This window comes from Hyaena hyaena, unplaced genomic scaffold (genome assembly GCF_003009895.1).
Source record: "Hyaena hyaena isolate Hyena2069 unplaced genomic scaffold, ASM300989v1 scaffold_339, whole genome shotgun sequence".
Lineage (NCBI taxonomy): Eukaryota > Metazoa > Chordata > Mammalia > Carnivora > Hyaenidae > Hyaena > Hyaena hyaena.
In genome coordinates this window covers 1,474,196-1,492,831 of record NW_024080971.1, presented here as the reverse complement: position 1 = coordinate 1,492,831, position 18,636 = coordinate 1,474,196, and the positions used below count along the sequence as shown (strand labels likewise).

Below are 18,636 nucleotides of genomic sequence, written 5' to 3'. Positions count from 1 at the left end.
GAACGTAGGTACCTACAAAGAGTAATTTAACGTTCCCTGTTCCTTAGGTTGAGTATTTCCCTCCTCTGTGCATAAGCATCATTGTTTTTTTTTTTTTCTTTCTAAGACAAAGGCAGATTTCCTCTCCACCAGAGCTTGCCTTATAACAAATCCTAAATCAGTGTCGTCATGTTTTTTTCATCACTGAGCTGACTTTTAATGCACCCATGATGTGTAGAGTCATGTTTACGGTATTCTGCAAGGTTTACTGAGGAATAATTGACAAATGTAATTGTATATATTTAAAGTAGACAACATGTGGGGCTCCTGGGTGGCCCAGTCGGTTGGGCGTCCAACTTTGGCTCAGGTCATGATCTCGCAGTTCGTGGGTTCCAGCCCCGTGTTGGGCTCTGTGCTGACAGCCAGCTCAGAGCCTGGAGTTTCAGATTCTGTGTCTCCCAATCTCTCTGACCCTTCCCTGCTCATGCTGTCTCTCTCTCTCTCTCTCTCTCAGAAATAAATAAAACATTAAAAAAAATAAAGTAGACAACATGACAATGTGATATATACATCGTGGAATGATTACTAAGATCGGGATAATGAACATGTCGCCTCCCACACTTCTTTGTGTGTGGTGAGAATGCTTAAGATCTACTTGTTGCAACTCTTAGGTATACAGGACTGAATTATTAACTGTGGCCACCATGCTGTAGGTTAGAGCCCCAGAACATACAGCTAAAAATTTCTGCCCTTTGACCTATATCACCCCATCTTGCCCCGTGACAGCATTTTATCATGAGGCCAACCAACCGTTTACTGTCCTGACCACCAAGCCCAGCGTCCTCCTTGTGAATCATGGCTGCTGTTCCAGTAGTTGGGAAAACTGATATTAGTTGCTACTGGACTGCCCTAAATATTTCCTGCTTCCCTAAGAGGCCCCGGGCTCTAACTTTTAACAAGCCTCAGAACAAAGCCCAGTGCTCCCCGCTGCACGTGGGTCCGTTTCCCCGTTACATTGTGGATTAAAGTGACACGTGGAGCATCTTTCACTGTTGCACAAAAACCTGTAGCCTCAGTATTATCCTTGTCCCCTGACCAGGGTTATAATAGGGCTCCCCCACAATTCCTCCAATTTTTATTTCTCTCCAATAAAAATTTGCTAGTGTAACCACTCTCTCTGGGTGGGAGGCTTAACTTTGTTTCTGATTGTCTTATTTCAACCCATGGTGAAGTTATATTGCGCCGCTGGGCTTTTTTCCTTTTCTCTTTTTCATTTGGCTGGGGCCGCCTCTGTTCAACAGAGCCTACTTGCCACTTCTTCTGTCCCCGTTAGTTAAAAGTAATTGTTATTGCAAACCTCCTCCATGCCGGTATCCTTTTCTTTCATGGTGAAACCCACTAAGCATTCATTTCAGTGGCAGAAAGTAGGGAGCTTACAGGATCAAATCCTTTTTATCTAGACCAACAGCACCTGCGGCAACGCATTAACTAGCCGGAGTTGTTAATTACGTGTCTAACTTGTTGATCTTCGTGGCTTCCAAATTTGAAAAGCAAGAAAATTAATCACTGCGTGTGTCTCCTCCAGTAGAAAATGACGGGAGCGTGTCTCCTACGTTCTGTTCCAGTCGCTGATAATCAGATAGTTGCACTTTCCCGTAACATCTCTCTCCTTTGTGGATGGGATCATTTCTCAAGTTCAAAGAGCCCTTCCATGCACAGCAGGGTAGATGTTTGCCCATAAAGACTTTAGAAACATAAATCCTCAAATATGAGTCTGAAGGAGATTGTACTGAAGGCATTTCAGTAGTTGATACCACTTAAAAAACAAAAAGTGAAGGCTAATTACAAGCGTGAAGTAGTACACTTCGCTTGTATTTTCTCACTTACTTTTCGTAACAAACATACGTGGTAGAAACTGGAGGGAAAGGTTCAGGAAGGATTCATGCTTTGCCCAAGGTCACGTAGCGTCTCCAGCATCAGCAAGAGAAAAGGATTTGAGATAGAGGGGTGGGGGAAGTAACTCCTCATATTCACCCCAAATTTGTAAAGCAGGAATCAGGAGGAAGTGAGGGGAAAAAAAGGAGCCTCACCTTCTTTTTTAAAACTTGCATCTGGCTTCTAACATACTTTCTTGTCATAGTTAGAAAATACTGCGTCAGCCACCTTATTCTCGCCTTAACATTCATCAGCAGGATAACTAAACCAACCGAATACATCCAGTGTGGGCCATTCATTCTTTTTTTTTTTTTTTTAATGTTTTTTATTTATTTCTGAGAGAGAGAGAGAGAGAGAGAGAGAGAGAGAGAGACAGCGTGAGCAGGGGAGGGTCAGAAAGAGAGGGGGAGATACAGAATCTGAAGCAGGCTCCAGGCTCTGAGCCAGCTGTCAGCACAGAGCCTGACGCGGGGCTAGAACCCACGAACTGTGAGGTCATGACCTAAGCCGAAGTCGGACGCTTAACTGCCTGAGCCACCCAGGCGCCCCGGGGCCATTCATTCTTAAGAGGAGTTACCTTGTGAACCATCTGCATTGCTGAGAAGAATTACTTGAACACTGTTCAGCAAATTCTGCACCCCAAAAAACATTCAACCTGAAAGGATTACCGCAGGCTTCAGCTGGCAGTTCTGTGTTCTGGAAGCGCTTTAGAATCTCCTAGGGAGCTTTCTAAAAATCCCACTGCAGACCAATCAAATGAAGGTTGCTGGCTCCTACCCAGGCCCAGGTGCATGCAGGCTCTGAGCTGGAAACATGGTGAGGTTATGAGTGATTCACCCTTCACCGCCTTTGAGTTCCATTCCTTTTGGGTTATTTCAATTTATTCCTCCAAGTGGCCTTTATATAGTCTTTCTTTGAGAGGAGTTTTCTTTTCCTTTCTTTTCTTTTTTTCTTTTTTTGGCAGTCTTTCCCCAAACCCCTGGACAATTCAGCTTGTGTTAGATTGCAAATGAGAGGTTTATGGCCGTGTCTTCTGTAGGAACAGAGTTTATTCCAAATGCCTTGTATGTTTCTACCGTGAAAACGGATATCCCATATGAAGTTTCTCTCGGGCTAAACGTTTAGCCTCTGTTAGCAATAGTCAAACACCCACAGAATCTCTCTCTCTGCGTCCTTACTCCCTAAACATATGCACACACAATATAGGCACCAGATCAGCAAATTTTAGTTTGAGTTTCAACCATTAGATGTAGGAAAAGTTTATATCTCTCCCTAGTCATGGAAGGAACTGAGGCACATATCTGGTAGTGGAAACAGATCCCCCTCTCCTGCCCCCAGCCGCCTCATCTACAGTTGCTCATATCAAAGTAGATCAGAGTAGATTTGCATGCTTTTCACCATCAGTGACTGGTTTAGCTTTTCTCCTTCTCTACTCTGAAGGCATTTGGCCTTAGGAAGATGTATGTTAAGAGCATTCATCTGTAACCAAGCAGGCGCCTTACGGGCACACGCACAGTAAAATCTGCCCCAGAGCCACGCAGAGCTGGTTGGTAGTTTGTGAGAGGCTACAGTAGCCCATCACTCCGTTCCCAGAGGACACGATCCAGCTTGGACCAGCCCAGCCTCTGTCTGAGGAACACTTAGCTGTATCGTGCTGAAGGACCGAGGAGGACTCTCTTTGCTCAGCCTAACTACACAATTAATCGTTACTTCATTCCACTGCATTGTAAGTGAAACCGATTACTGCGTCACACGGTTGGCTGAGAAACGTCCATTGTGGGAGTGCTCCCTCCCCAAATCTCGTTTTGAAAACCAGTCCTGGATTCGCCCCATTGCATCTTTGAAACAAAGTGGCACACATGGGGAGTCATCGGAACTGGGACATTTTGCAGACCAGTCAAGAATGCCTTTACTTTTCGTTTTGTTGTTATTGTTAGGTTATCCAAACACGTAGATGACTTCTGCTTTGTGTAGCATACCCTCCTGGACAACTGTCACAATACTCCAGGAAGGATATTCTTTTTTTAAATAATTTTTTAATGTTTATTTTTGAGAGAGAGACAGAGAGAGAGAGACAGAGTACGAACAGGGGAGGGTTAGAGAGAGAGAGGAAGACACAGAATCTGAAAGCAGACTTCACGCTCTGAGCTGTCAGCACAGAGCCTGATGTAGGGCTCGAACTCACAGACCGTGAGATCATGATCTGAGCCGAAGTCGGATGCCTAACCGACTGAGCCACAGAGTCGCCCCAAGGAAGGATATTCTTGCACGATGAAGACAAAATTTGTACTTTGATGTGTGAATTCTAATTCTGCTCCCTCCTTGCTGAATGACCACGTTGGGTTAGATATTTCACCTTTGGATCCTCATTAACTTCATTTCAAACATAGGAATAATGTCTTTTTCATAGAGCTGATGGACTTGTTATGTTAGATCAGTTTTCATATTTTCTGGTCTTGAGGATCCTTCTGTACTCTGCAAAATTGAGAATTCCAAATAGCTTTTGTTCCTATGGGTTATGTATATCAATATTTACCATATTTGAAATTAAAACAGGAAATTGTATTTATTCAATTTAAAATGACAAACAGCCATTACTGCTTACACAGTGTGTTTTTATGAGAACTGTTTTTCAGAACAAAAGAATCAGTGAGAATAGTGGTGGCGCTTCACAGTTTTGCAGATCTCTTTAATATTTGGATTCCTGGAAGACAGCTGGGTTCTCAAATATGCTTCTGAAAATTCAGTCCGTGGTCTTAGGTAGTTTTGGTTGAAATATGTGGAGAAAATCCAGCTTCAGATAGATACATAATCAGAAAGAGAGGAGTATTTTAATAGCCTTTTCAGTTAATTGTGGATTTTTTTGATTCTACACTAAAACTTGATGAGTGTATGTGCCTTAAAGGTTAAACCTGTAGTGAAGCCGTATCAGTGAGGTTTATGTACTGTATCACATTGAAATCCCTTGGTCTGTCTTGCACTTTGAATGATTCTTATAGTCATGCATGACTTTAATTTTTTTTTAATGTTTATTTATTTTTGAAAGAGAGAGAGAGAGGCAGAGAGAGAGAGGGAGACAGAATTTGAAATAGGCTCCAGGCTCCAAGCTCTCAGCATAGAGCTCAACATGGGGCTCAAACCCATGGACTGTGCGATCATGACCTGAAGTCGGATACTTAACTGAGTGAGCCACCCAGGCGCCCCATGCATGATTTTTAAAATATCATACATGTCATCTGAAAAATACTGGTTCCCTGACTTATATAGACATTCTAAAAGTAGATGTACTTCATCAAGCCATATTAAAAAAAAAAAAAAAAACAATTGTTAATATCCCACCAGTCACATCAGACGAGAGACTTTCAAGGTCAGGGTGACACATCCATATTTTCCAGAATTCTCATATTTTCTCAGAAGTCCAAATTGTATCATTGGTAACACCTGTTTTCAATTGTTTTACTTGAAGTGACATTCATTTCCATAATGTGTCTGTCAGATCTTCGAGTCTCTATCACACAGTGTGTCTGAAGTTGTTCTTTCAAGTAAAAATGGTGTGCGAAGAAGAAAGGGACCGAGTCACGCTACAGCTCCAGTGACCGTGCAGGTGCTGTTCCCCGAGATGGTGCTGTTCCCCAAGATGGCCATCGTGCTTTGGCATGCCCCAGAAATCCGTGTGTGTTCCGTTTCCCCACAGAATGTCCAACAGATACATACCCACCAGTTGAGATTTAACAAAATTTACCATTTGTTACTGATTCATCAGCGACATTATTATTTTTTTTTTTTTTTTTTTTATTATAATTTCTTTTATTAAGTAAAAGCTTTAAACAAAACCAGTAATTCCACAAACTGACAACGACTCGGTAGCATGCAAATACTTCAGGCTGGAGAGGCATGTTTGTTCTTGGTGAATTTATATATAATAAATCCTCATTATGTTTGATTCCAAAATGAATGTATACATTGGCTTGGCATAATGAATAATTTAAAGTAAAATATAAACATAAGGGCAACTTAAACATTGGTTTAATTTATACGTGTCAATTCAAGGTCAGTGACTAGAGAGTTCCATTAAAAAAAAATTTTGAGGTCAAAAAATCTTTAGGAAGTATCCATATACCATATACATTTGAAGCTTGAGGGCTAAAAATTGATTCCTGAACACCATTAAGGAAAGGATATATAACATCTACCACATATCTGTTTCAAAAATGGCATGTTTCCAAAACCATCCATTTCTTTACAAGTAAACATTACGAGTAACTACAGAGAAGCCTTCAGAATGAGTTCCACAACACGCTAACTCTCACGAGGCACCCCTGAGCTCTGTCTCAAAGCATCCACTTCAATCCTGGGGCTTTAAGAACATCTTCTTTACTTTAACTGTTGGTTTTATGTGTCCATTTTCATCTTCTTCATAGTTGGCACGGTCTCTTTTTTTGGCAAACTTTTTTCCAATTGTCCCCACCAAGGTCTCATATCTTCTAGCCATTTCTTCATCTGATACGTCGAGCTCCACTGTTTCACCTTCAACTTCTTCTGTTTTGTTCTTAGCATTCATCTGAAGCATTAACTTCTCAACCTCAGGATTAAATCCTCTGAATGACATTCTTCCATAGAGAAGGTCTTCACATAACAAGAAACTCTGCTCTTCTATTATGAAACACTCTTTTTCTTTAAGCTCTGGCAAATCCAAATACCAGTGCTCTTCGCTAATGATTTTCTTTTCTTCCTCTTCTAGTTGTTTCTTGGTCTCCGAGTCCAGTCCCCTTTGCATGAACTTCATGCGCAGCAGGTTCTTGGACAACTTCGTCTTGCGCTCCGCCGCCATATTGACTCCAGCTCTGGGCCGCGATCGGCCACCAGCCCCCGCCGCGCACGCGCACCATTATTATTTTTTTTTAAAGTTTATTTATTTTGAGAGAGAGCGAGAGCACGAGTACAGGAGGGGCAGAGAGAAGGGGAGAAAGCGAGAATCACAAGTAGGCTCTGCGCTGCCAGCACAGAGCCCAATGTGGGGGCTCAGACTCAGGAAGCCATGTGATCATGACCTGAGCCGAAATCAAGAGTCGAATGCTTAACCGGCTGAGCCACCCAGGCGCGCCCCCCATCAGGGACATTCTTAAGTGAAACTGGCTCCCCTTCCCCGCCCTCACTCGGAACACATGGAAGTCAAGACCACAGGACAGTGGGACAGCGTGCGGCTCCTGCTTTGATTTGTACCGAGGCTCCAGAAGCCTTACCCTCCGGGCTCCCCCTTACACTTCACACCTGCTGCAGTGCAAATGGCGGGACAGTGGTGTTACTTTGAAAGTAGTTTGGACCCTGCCAACTCCCTGAAAGGGTCCCTGAGATCCCTGAAGTCTACAGACCACATTTTGAGAACCAGCTTCCTTAGACAGTGGAAAGTGCACACCAGACCGCCAGCACTTAAAAGCTGGGCTTTCCTTCCTCTCTCTTGTTGTGTGTGGCTTCTGGGCTTGGTGGCTGCCTGAGGTGAATGAAGCCTGGCTTGTGGGACATTTATTGGACATTTATTGGATGAAATCCCACTAGAGTTCATCCCTAGCTCTTGAGAGCCCAGTTTTGCCTTTTCTTTCCCTTGGGATGTTATCGCGAGGCTAAAATCAAACCTTGGTTTTGTATTCACTGTACTGCTGCCCTCTGGGCAGAAAGGGCCACATAATCCTTGTTTTTTCATCTGGTCTAAGCTAATAAGGATATTTTTGTGATAATTTTCAAAGCTTTTTTAATAGGGGACCTTAACTGAGTTTCAGAGGCCCTTCAGGGGTCCATGGATGAGTTTTAGGTGGCTCAAAGCCCTTAAAATGTCACAAAATTTTCTGTTGTTTTGGGGGCAAGGTTGGGGAGAAGGTAAGATGTTGGGGGAATTAATGGCTTCAGTCAAATTCTCAAAGAGGTTCTGTGACCTCTCCCCCTGCAAAAACAAGTGTTAGCAAATGACTGCTTCAGAGGGACATGTCCGTGGGGTGGCATCTACCCATCCATTATCCATTTTCAAATGCACTTCTTTTTGAAAAGAATTTTCAGAGTTCCCTCCCTGGCTTTGCCCATGTTTGCCTTCCACCCCGATGGCGTTTCTTGAACGTCTTCAGCACCAAGCCCTGGCTTACGAGTCACTTCACAGTGGTTTTTGAGAAGCATCTTCTCCCGCCCCCTCCCCTCCTCATTATATCATGCAAGAGAGCAGAGACCATCATCTCGACTCTTGTTTATTGCAAAATGCAAAGTCAAAGTCAGCCACCCTTCAGATGCACCTTGGGGTGGGGGGAGCGGTACTTTCCACACGCTGCTAAGTCAGTGAGTCCCTTTTTAAACCGTTGAGATGTGCAAACTTGGGATATTTATTTATGCCTCAACCACAAGATGTGTTTCTCTCCCACACATTTCTTCAGCCCGCTTCTTGGAACCCAAGCGCCGTCATGAAAACTGCAAGGCAGTCTGTTTAGTTCCGACAGTAGCATCTTTGGAACAGTCCCGAAGCCGTGGGAGGAGTGTGGTGACTGCCGCTTGCTGACAAGGAGCAGAGCAGAGGAGGGTTCTGCAGCCCGATGAGATGTGCGTGGCAGACTCTCAGCTGCAGGGGGGTGGGGGGAGGTGGCTTTACTGCAGTGCCACACCCTGGCAGCAGTGACAGTGCCTCTTATGGCCTTGACGTTGCCACAAATCAGAAAGCTGGCCTCGGTGCGGTGAGCAGACATAAGGTAGTGCTCTGATTTAACCATGTGGGTATTCCCCTCCCCCCTCCCCCCCCAAAAAAAGGATTTCTGAAGGGTTCTGCCTCCCGAGGCTTAATTCAGAGGTATCTCAGGTTTTGAAGAAGTTTTGGCTTACTTACTTAACAAATATACGGGCACCTAACCGTTGGGAAACAACGATGTTCCTGTCCTTGATCAGAACCTGGGAAGTAATGTGGCAACGAACAGGGAGCACTGGCCTGTTTACAAAGAGGCGGAAGGATCACTCAGTGGGTCACCCCAAAAGGTGGAGTGTATGCCGATCGCACACGGTAATATTTTATCCGAGAATGTGTCTCCACCTGCTGGGTTGCAGTATTTCTAAACTTCGCTTTCTGGGCAGCATCTGAATTCCTCACTTTCTCGGTTTTCACCTTCTGCCTCATGTGCATCTTCAAATAATAAAGATTGTCACTCACACTGCATTTTCACCAGTGACTTCCAGCGCAGGTGACCTCCAGTCCTCTGTCTGAGGTCACACTTCCCAGATGGTTCTGTTTCTTTCTGTCCCGCTTGAGTAGGTGAGAAAATCAGGACATAAGAGCCTTTGACTTGCCCCCAAACGACTGAGTAATAGTGCAGGCGACGGTGAAGGCCTCGCGTCTCCGGCCAGGCTCAGGAGTCAAAGGGCACATCGTTCCTCAGTTTGGAAGGTGCCCTTCACACTGTCAGGGTCGGTAAACGTTGGTGCGTGTACTGGTTGACTAACTGACTCTCTACTCAAGGACTCATTGTGGTCAGAAATCTCCTTTGGGAAAATGCCACTTTGTCAGTGGGAGAGTAAGGTAAGGTGAATCTTGGCTCTGCTTTGCAGCCAGATGGCTTGTATTATTGCATGCTAAAATGTGCAGCTCCACGTTTCTGTGCCTCTCGCCACTACAGCGCCCTTTCTGTTTTTAAGGAAAGAAGGCTTGTCCAAATGTGGAAGATGCAAGCAGGCATTTTACTGCAATGTGGAGTGTCAGGTAGGTTCTGGGCCACCTGGCAGGGAGGGCCTTGCTTCCTCTGAAGATGGGGACCCCGATGTCCTTCCTTTCCGTGTCCCACGTTCCCAGCACCCTTTTGCGGCCAAAGCTCGAGAGCTTGGTGTTGGGCCAGGATGTGGCCGGATACTCTTTGAGTGCTGGCCCGGGACGACAGGCAGCCGGTGACAGGCAGCACCCCCTGGGGGCCGCGTGCAGGGGCAGGAGCAGGGGGAAGACACGGGGAGAGTGTGTCGGGTTCAGGCAAGTGTATTGCCAAGGCTGACAGCTTGCCCCCGAGGCCACCAGCAGCAGATGGAACACTGCAGAGTCAACACAGGAAAGTGTTAAAGTGGTGTCTTTGAAATATTTTAATTTTTCCTGTCACAGGTCTATGTTTTTATAAATCCCCATAAGCAGGCCACGTGTTGCTCATGGCCTGTTCAAACCAAATCTGATTCCAGTCTTAGGTGAGCCCCTGGCACAGCCTTCGTATTACCAGAGGGCGACTGCTCCGAATGGTACTTGGAGCTGGTGTGTTGGAAGCAACCGGGGTGGGGGAGGGGAACTCAAGAGGCTGGTTGCATGTAGGCCACGGCCATCTGGTTTGATGGATCAATCTCCAGGGACTGCCGTACTGTGGGGATGGGAAGCTTAAGGAGGGGTTTAGAAGGACTCCTGGTAACTCTTTGAGCGACTAGGAGTCGTGTTTTCCATACTCATCTAATAGATTGTAGTTCCACAGAAGGTCTGTAGGCATTCCACAGAAAACACATTCCATGTTCTAACAGTTTGAATTAGGGAGAATATTCCATGTTCGACTTCTGTATACCCTCCTTAGTCTGTTTTTTGTTTTTTTGTTTTTTAATGGAAACCTAGTCATACACCCTGGGAAATGCTGATGCTGTTTAATAGTGCCCTAAGTGACAGGGCGGATCTTCCATGTCTTTACCTTTTTTTTGGGGGGGGGGGTCATTGTCCCTGCCACACTTGGTGTCATTTACCTCCCCACCCCAGCTCTCAATCTACTTCTGATTACCCATTATTTTATTATTTTTTTCTTTCTCTTCTCCCTATGCACTTGGCCTCTGAAAGTCCCCGAAGAGCATTATTATGTAGCAGTGGGAGAGGTTGCTGAGCCCTGGTGTCCCGTCTGGCCATAGAGCTGCAATAGCAGCGGCCCCTTGCCAGAAGGATGCATAGGCTGAGCCATCAGCCCAGGGAGGTCTACCTTGGCTCAGAAGGCCCTATGCACAACCCGCTTCTCTGTTCTCAGAGGCTGTCAGCCTGTGTGACAGTGAGAAAATAGATGGGCTTGTAGTTGAGTTTCCAGTGAGTGTGCCTTCTCTCAAAGAAGGAGTGATCATATTTGGCTCTTACTGGCTGTGGATAGAGTATTCTGTGGTTGGATTGCTTCAGTGTTGGGGAGATCAGTGAACCCTGGGAATTCTAGGATTTGATTCCAGGCATAAGTTAGCTCCTTCTGTATTTAAGTTAAATGCTTCTAGAAAACTTAACTCATTCCGTTCTGGTTCTTTAGAGAAACAAGATAATAAAACCACATTGAGTTCAGAAAGTATAACACAGAATAGTGGAAGGAGATGATCCTAGCTCTGCAGCCTACCAGCTCCATGAACTTGGCAAGTCACGGGATGTCTCTGAGCTCAGTTTCTTCAATCCAGAATGAATGAAGGCAGCAGAGCCCACCCTGACAGATGGCAAGGACATAGTGATCTGATAGCTATGAAAGTTCTGTATAAGCTGGGACGCTGTGTATGGACGTGAGGGCCTGTGAAAAATAATATGATAGTAATTTAGGCTGGACTGAAGATTAGCCTATAAAGTATATAGCATACTTTAGATTTGAGGCACTTGTGTTTTGTTTTGTTTTGATTTTTAACCAAGAGAATGGATGGAGTCTAAGAAGCTGAGAACAACGGTGTATGTTGTGTGAGTCATGCCCATGTCAAAATGACTCTTAACTTCTCTGATGAACTGTGAACACTGCATTAATATGAAATATCGGCGTGTGTGAGATGCCAGGTTATGTCTAGGTCTTCTGAGCGTACTGCTAACTTCTCCTCCACTAGGCCTCACTAGGTGTCATTATTTTGATGAATCAGTATATTCCCAAGTTGGGGTTTTTAAGGCAGCCACTGTGGTGCCCCTTCCCTTCGGGTCCCAAAGCTGCAGACTTGGAAACCTCCTCTGTGAGCACGCAGTGAGGGGTGCTCGCCCTGGAGAGGGTCACGTTCACCAAGTGCGCCAGCCTAGCTGTATGAGGATGCCTGCATCTCCCCTTGTAACAAGCAGTTTGCCTTCTGGACGTTCCGCTGTGGACAGATTGTCTGGGAAGCCCAGTGACGATGAGATGGCTTGGCCAGCAGGGAAGGCCAGCATGGGGGTGGGGGTGGGGTCCTGCTCTGTGTCACCAAGTCATGTTCAGAGGCTCTTGGGCCAAGACAGCTTGCCGTGTCCAACCTCACGAAGGAGAGGCCTCCCCGCCCCTGCCCCAGTGCTTGGGCCGGTACTCCATCAACCCTGGCAGTCCTTCTGCATTCCAGTGTTTTCTGTGCTTCAGTGAAGTTTCTAGGGGATCAAGTACCCACCTAGGTGACAAACAAAACACGGTTCCTGACCCCACTTGTTGCTGGAGGTGACAGACCAGACTTCATCGAAGTTTCACTTTTGTTTCATCTGTCCCCTTTTGCTAAAGGGAGAGGTTAATGGCCGTTAAGGTTTTCCATCCTTCCGCACTGAAGAGCTGACTCGGTGCAGGGCTGCGGATTGTGGTGACATGGAATGGTTCTAAGGGTTTAATAAAAGTAAATGCCCGGAAATACACAGTGATTTGGGAGCTTCATACATAAAATCATTAGGGAGGAATCTGGGGCATTAGCGCCAGATAAAAACGTGTTCAGGGCTCCTCCCAAGGGGGTGCTGGGGTGGTATCAAAGGGGAGGCTGTGCTGCAGGAGAGAGCGTGGCACAGAGCAAGGGCAGCGATGGTTGAGAGGCAGGTAACTGAGGGATTCTCCACCTAAGAAAGCATCAGGTGCTCGCTCCTCTTACCTGGGCCTTCTTCACAGGGAGACTCCGCCCACCTGGAGTCCCGGGGATGGGGTGGCGTGTGGGCCCCAGACAGCGGGGGTGGGGGGGCCGAGTGGAAGTTGCCAGGTCCAGCTTGTCAATAGATAAAAAAAAACAGTGGCCACAGTGGTTGGGTGACCTGCCCCAGGTCACGGTCGCAGAGCTGGGACTAGACTGTACAGACCGCTGGCAGAGGGCCGTCACCACTTCCCAGCACTGTGCTCGGGAGTCCCCAGGGCCCTTGGGAGAGCCGGTGCTATGGGAACATGTCAAAGAAAGAGAAATGGCCTTTAGTGGATGTGAAACGAGAGAGCCCATCTGGCGGTGTCGTCTTCACCAAAAGTCTCTCCAAGAGTGCTAAGCCCCACGTCCCTCCCTGCGGCTTTCCAGGGAGCACAGCATCTCGGGGAGGCCCCATTCACTACGTGCAGGCTCCCCGAGCCTCCTCACTAACTGCAGTGCTGCAGGAGTTTGCTTTATTTTATACAATTTGGCGATATCTTGTCCCATTTACTTTTCTCTTCATTCACTTGACTCAGTGTGATCCTGCCAGAGGAAAGATTTTAATTGATGATGCATGAAAGGACACATAAAAGAACTAGAAATTCCTTTTTACTGAGGCTTATTTTGCAACCTGTGTGTTTTAATGAACTGTATTTATTTTTATAAATATGCCTGGAAAGCTAAGTATATTACTCCCCTCACTTAGACTTCTTCATTAAATTGCACCATGACCCGTTCAAGGGAAGAGTTTTACAAAGTTATGTTATAGAGGAACCACAGAGGGGAACTTTCTAGGCTATTATTTCTTAACATTAACAAAGAGAAAAGAAACGATTTGTCATTCATAAATGGAGGTGATGGGGTTAGGAGTGTGCTTCTGAAAGTAAGAAAGGGCATGCCCTGATGGGGATAAAAAAGCATCTTTGAAGAGCACGTGACTAAGGATGAGAGAAAATTTGTGACTTTTGTCATTGACTAGAAAATAACCCAAGCGTAAAAAATGCCTAAGGAATGCCCATCTGACCCTGTTGTTGTCATGGGTGATTTAGTGAATGGGGCTGGAGTCGTATTCAGTCCTGGTGAAATTCACTTTGGTCTCTTAACCCAAACCCAGGGAGCATCTTGAACTTGATCACTCTTTTCTCTAAATGTTTCACATCGCCGGCAGGAAAGCATGGGGATGAATGAACGGAATGAACGAGAGCGTCCCATTGTTCTGGCGTGGGACCAGAAAACAGAAACATGTCCTTGTGACGGGGGCTCAGCAGCCTTCCTGTGAGACGGTCGGTGTGCACCTGGTGGCTTTTGTGCTATGCCTCTGGAAGATCATGGTGGTGGCTCCAGAAATCCTGTGACGTTTCCTCAGTATCCCACATTTCAGGAAGTCACATGCATTTGTCCAAGTAGACTATGTCTGTTTTGAAAGCCCCATTACAGCAAGTGAAACACCAGATGCAAGAGTTAGAAAGGGGGACTTCACACGAAAACCCCCCATCTCATCCAGGAAGACAGCATCGCATTTCGCTCAGCAGAAAACTGGATGAAATAACAGTCACTTTTCTTCCAGTGCTGGAAGTGCTGGGGCACCATGAGACGATTTCACAGCTCTTCATGCATCTTTAGGAAGATCAGGCAGGGCAGTGATTACGCTGGCTGGAAATGACTTAGAAGTTTAAAAAGGGTACAGAAATGTCTGTATCTTTTGTGTAGATTTAATTGCTTAATTTTACCGCACAAATACTCTGTGCTCATTTTAGAAGAATTAGAAAGTACAGTCTGAAATGACAACAAAAGGAGTATCCATAATCTTCTTCCAGAGAAAATCACTACTGGCACTTTGGGATATGTCTTTTGGAGTCCTTCCTGTGTGGTTATTTGTATATTAATTTTCTGGAAAACAGGACCCAAATTTACATAAAATTATATAAAGATTGCAATCAGGGCAGGAGTAATAGCTTGGCTTTTGAAGAAAAAATATTAGAAAAAGTTTTAGAGGGATGCCTGGGTGGCTCAGTCGGTTAAGTGTCCGACTTTGGCTCAGGTCATGATCTCTCTGCTCGTGAGCTGGAGCCCCGCGTCGGGCTCTGTGCTGACAGCTCAGAGCCTGGAGCCTGCTTCAGATTCTGTGTCTTTCTCTCTCTCTCTGTCCTTCTGCCACTCATTCTCTCTCTTTCTCTCTCTCTCTCTCAAAAATAAACATTAAAAAAATTTTTAGAAGCTTTAGAAAAACTGACAAAAATGTTTTAAAAAGCTTAAAGGGCTCTCTGTGTACAAAGAAACTGTCAATACTAAAAAGCAACAAAACAAAATAAGAACTATTAATTGATAACATTTATTCCTATTCATGAGGCTAGCTTAATTTTTTTTTTCAATTTTGTCCAATCTGATCGCTTATAATTTTTAATAGTCATAAATAGGGTAGATTGCCTCTGTGGGGTTCTCTGTGACATGTGGACCCTCTCTGTGGTAGAAAAGTGTCAGGATACGCTCAGAACCTGACATTCCTGTCAGATGCTGTCCCCCTCCCACCTTTTTGTGAAAAAAAAAAAAAAAATTAAAACAGCAGTGCCATTGAGGGACATCTCTGTCATTCTTCCCTTAATCCACATCTCTCACCACCTTCCAGCAGACAGTGAAAACTTACTCTGGGACATTCCCCTTGATGAACTTAAGTGATTCTGCACTTTGATGTCTCCTGCTCTCTGGTTGACTGCCGGGTGGGGGACAGTCTCCCATTGCAGGTGCTCTTTATAGGTCTTCTGACATAGTCGTGAACTTCTTAAAGTCAGAGACTTCGGTTCCCATCCCTGACCCCAGGGTCAGTTGTGGGCTTATTGAACGAATGAACGAACCAGGGGATGAAGAGTGAACTGGTGTGTTTTGAGAGGGCACTGTGTGCCAGGCGCTGTTCTCCTGGCCGAGCTCCCTGAATCTTCCCGGGGACCCTTTGCAGCTTCACGAGTGCCTGATTATTCCTATACGAAGGTCTGCCATTTCTTGGTCATCTTCAGGCTTCGTATCTGATTATCACCGTTGGAAGGTGTAAAATCAGAGCCTCAGAATTCTGGACCTGCTAAGTAACTCAGGGATTATGTTATTTACAGCCCAGGGTACAGATGCGGGGGGATTAAGAGGTCTGCCGAGTGTCACATAGCTGCAGAGTGGGGACAAGAATGCAGGTTTCCTGAGCCCCAGACCAGCGTCCGCGTACTTGGCAGCTCTTTGCTCTTCTCCTGCACTGTTCCTTGTGGTTCGGTTCCCTTCCCTGCGAGGACACATTCATGTCAGTAAATGTCGTCATTGTGTGTTATTTATGCTAACATCACTTTTCCATTAATTCCATTAATAAGTTAATTCTATTAATACATAATAGATAAATCACAGTAAGGAAGGTTCATATTAAACTTCTCTCTCCCTGGAGTCGTCCTTGAACACGGATAACAAGACTTGCAGTTCAGAAGAGCAGCCACCGGGGGGCCCTGCGGAGCCCTTCTCCTAGAATCCCCTGTTTCACCCCAGACGCTGGCTCGCGGATGTTAATTACCTGTCTATGCCGCCGGCGGTCCCTGTTTCCTGCAGCTACCCCGAGGCCTGACGCCCTCTTGACTTTTCTCTCTTTGCCTGATCACTGTGCTCTAATTTCAGGCTCTGGCTAAAAACAGATCCCCTTCTCCCATGCGCCTATCTTGTCATTTCTTTCTGTCCCTGCCCTTAGTTATATTCGGCACGGTGTTATTTAACCGTGCAGAACATCTTGGCACAGAACTTGAGCCAGTGGCCTGTGCCACGTAGTGTATTAAATCGTTAAGTGACGCGGTGTTTTTCCTTCTTGGGATGGAGGAGGGGGGAAAAAAGGTAGAGACCTCTTCATTCATTCAGCAACTTCATTAAGTGCCTAGTAAATGCCAGGCCTTCTTCTAGGTTCTGGGGTTATAAATGTGGAAAAAAGCACACCAGACTGAGTTCCTTTATTTTGATGGGGAGAGACAGATACTAACAAAAAAACATATAAATATGGAGTATATCAGGTGGTGAGAAGTGCCTAAGAAGCCTACAGCAAGGAAATGGACAGTGACGGGCATGTGCTGTTTTGCTAGGCTATTCACGGCAGGCATCTTGGGAAGGTGACATTTGAGCAGAGACGTGGAAGAGTTAGGCAGGGAGCAATATGGGCACCGAGGGGGAGAGGGCAGTAGTCAGGGGTACAGCAGGTGGAAGAGGTCTTACGGCAGGAGCATGCGCGGTCTGTTTAGGGAGCAGCAGGGGCGCTGTGTGGGTGACGTAGGAGGCGATGAGGTCAGAGGAGTGGAGGGGGGCTCGGCGTCATCTTTAAGATTTTTGCCTTTTGCTGGGGGATCAGAAGCCGTTCGAAGGTTCTGAGCTGCTGAGGCCTGGTGGGATCGGGGTTGTGTGTAACAGGATGGACTGCCGGGCTGCTCTGTTGGCCTGGGCCACGGGGGCAGGGGCAGAAGCGGGTGTCCGGGGGCCGAGGAGGCCCGGGCAGTACTGGCCTCGCAGCAGGGCACGATGGGGCCGGGCAGGGCGATCAGGTTCCAGATCTGCTCTGAAGGCAGGGGAAACCGATGTGCCGGAGGGGAACGTGGAGTGTGAGGGGGAGAGAGGTGGCAAGGGAGGTCCCCGGGTTCCAGCCCGAGCATCTGAAAGAACAGACCTGCTGTTTCCTGAGGTGGGGAGGCCGAGGGAAGAACAGGACACACCGAGTTCCGTGGGGAGAGAGCGAGTCTGGAGGTTCCCATCAGTGTGCCAAGTGCCCGGACACTTCCCCCCTCAAGTCGTCTTCCATTCACCCTCCACCCCGCCCATTCTCCCAGTTTCCAGCTCTGCTTCCGCTCCCCCTGCAGTGGCCCCCCCCCACGCCCCCCGCTGCCAACACTGCTGGATTTTGTCCATCAGCGGTGACCTCCACGACGTCCAGTCAGTCTTCAGTCATCCCGCCAGCCTCGCCACCAGCGGCCGCATCAGTAGTGCTCCCCGTTCCTCGGACTGCTCTCCCCCCTGGCCGCCACAGCACCGTGGTGCCATCTTCCCTCCCTCGCCCGTCTCCACAGATGGCGCCTCCACCCTGCCAGTAGTGGCCCAGCCGGGGGCATAAGAGTGGTGAGCTGGGACAGAAAGGAACACACTGCCCCTGAGTTATCGGCTGAATCTTTAGGGAGTCTGTGTCCCTAAATATTCCCAATAGTTGCCTTTGCCAGACCCTTTGAGAGCCCTCAGCAATGCCTTCATTCGTGTTTTGCTTTTTATCGCCTGTAAAAGGGGACTAGTTGCTGAGTACAGCTCTCAGCTGTTTGCCCCGATGTGAGAAGAGAACCAGACAGGACTGTGAGGGAGCAGGGCCACGTCAGTGGCTAATCCCCCAAGTCACTCACCGCCGTGGTGGGACAGCTCCCACAGATGCCGGAGAGCTGTACGCGTTGTTTGGAACAACAAGAGGCTACAGAAAGACACGAGACACAAAGCAGATTTTCTCATCCCAGCAGCCTTGGCCAGGCCTGAGTCAAGGTCATACAGCCGTCTCTATCTTAAAGGATGTTTTTATCTCTAGCTTTTGTGAGCATCATCATGTTTTCCAAAAGGAAACATATTTCACTTGACCTTAACTAGAAGGACTTACTGCATCCTCTCTTCTTGAACTTGATTCCTGTTTGTGTGTGTGTCTGTGTGTGTGTGTTTAATCTTTTTTTTTTTTTTAACCTTCCCAGAAAGAAGATTGGCCCATGCATAAGCTGGAATGTTCTCCCATGGTTGTTTTTGGGGAAAACTGGAATCCCTCCGAGACTGTAAGGCTGACCGCAAGGATTCTGGCCAAACAGGTGAGGAAATGGGATGATGTTCAAGTGCATTTTCTTCTTCTTTTTTTTCTTAAAGGTCAGAAAGATGAGTGACCTG

At 46.6% G+C, this 18,636-nt stretch overlaps 2 protein-coding genes across 2 annotated transcripts in view; one reads left to right on the top strand and one right to left on the bottom strand.

Annotated features, from left to right (window-relative positions):
* SMYD2 (SET and MYND domain containing 2) overlaps positions 1-18,636 on the top strand; it is a 51,081-nt gene that overhangs the window by 12,112 nt on the left and 20,333 nt on the right. The window contains exons 2-3 of the mRNA XM_039249509.1: positions 9,574-9,637; positions 18,450-18,560. Of these exons, the coding sequence (XP_039105440.1) occupies positions 9,574-9,637; positions 18,450-18,560 (175 nt within the window). The remainder of the gene's footprint in view (positions 1-9,573; positions 9,638-18,449; positions 18,561-18,636) is intronic.
* Positions 5,728-6,787, bottom strand: LOC120243372 (M-phase phosphoprotein 6). Its single transcript, XM_039249510.1, has one exon. The coding sequence runs from the start codon at positions 6,743-6,745 to the stop codon at positions 6,260-6,262; it is 486 nt and encodes a 161-aa protein (XP_039105441.1). The 5' UTR covers positions 6,746-6,787; the 3' UTR covers positions 5,728-6,259.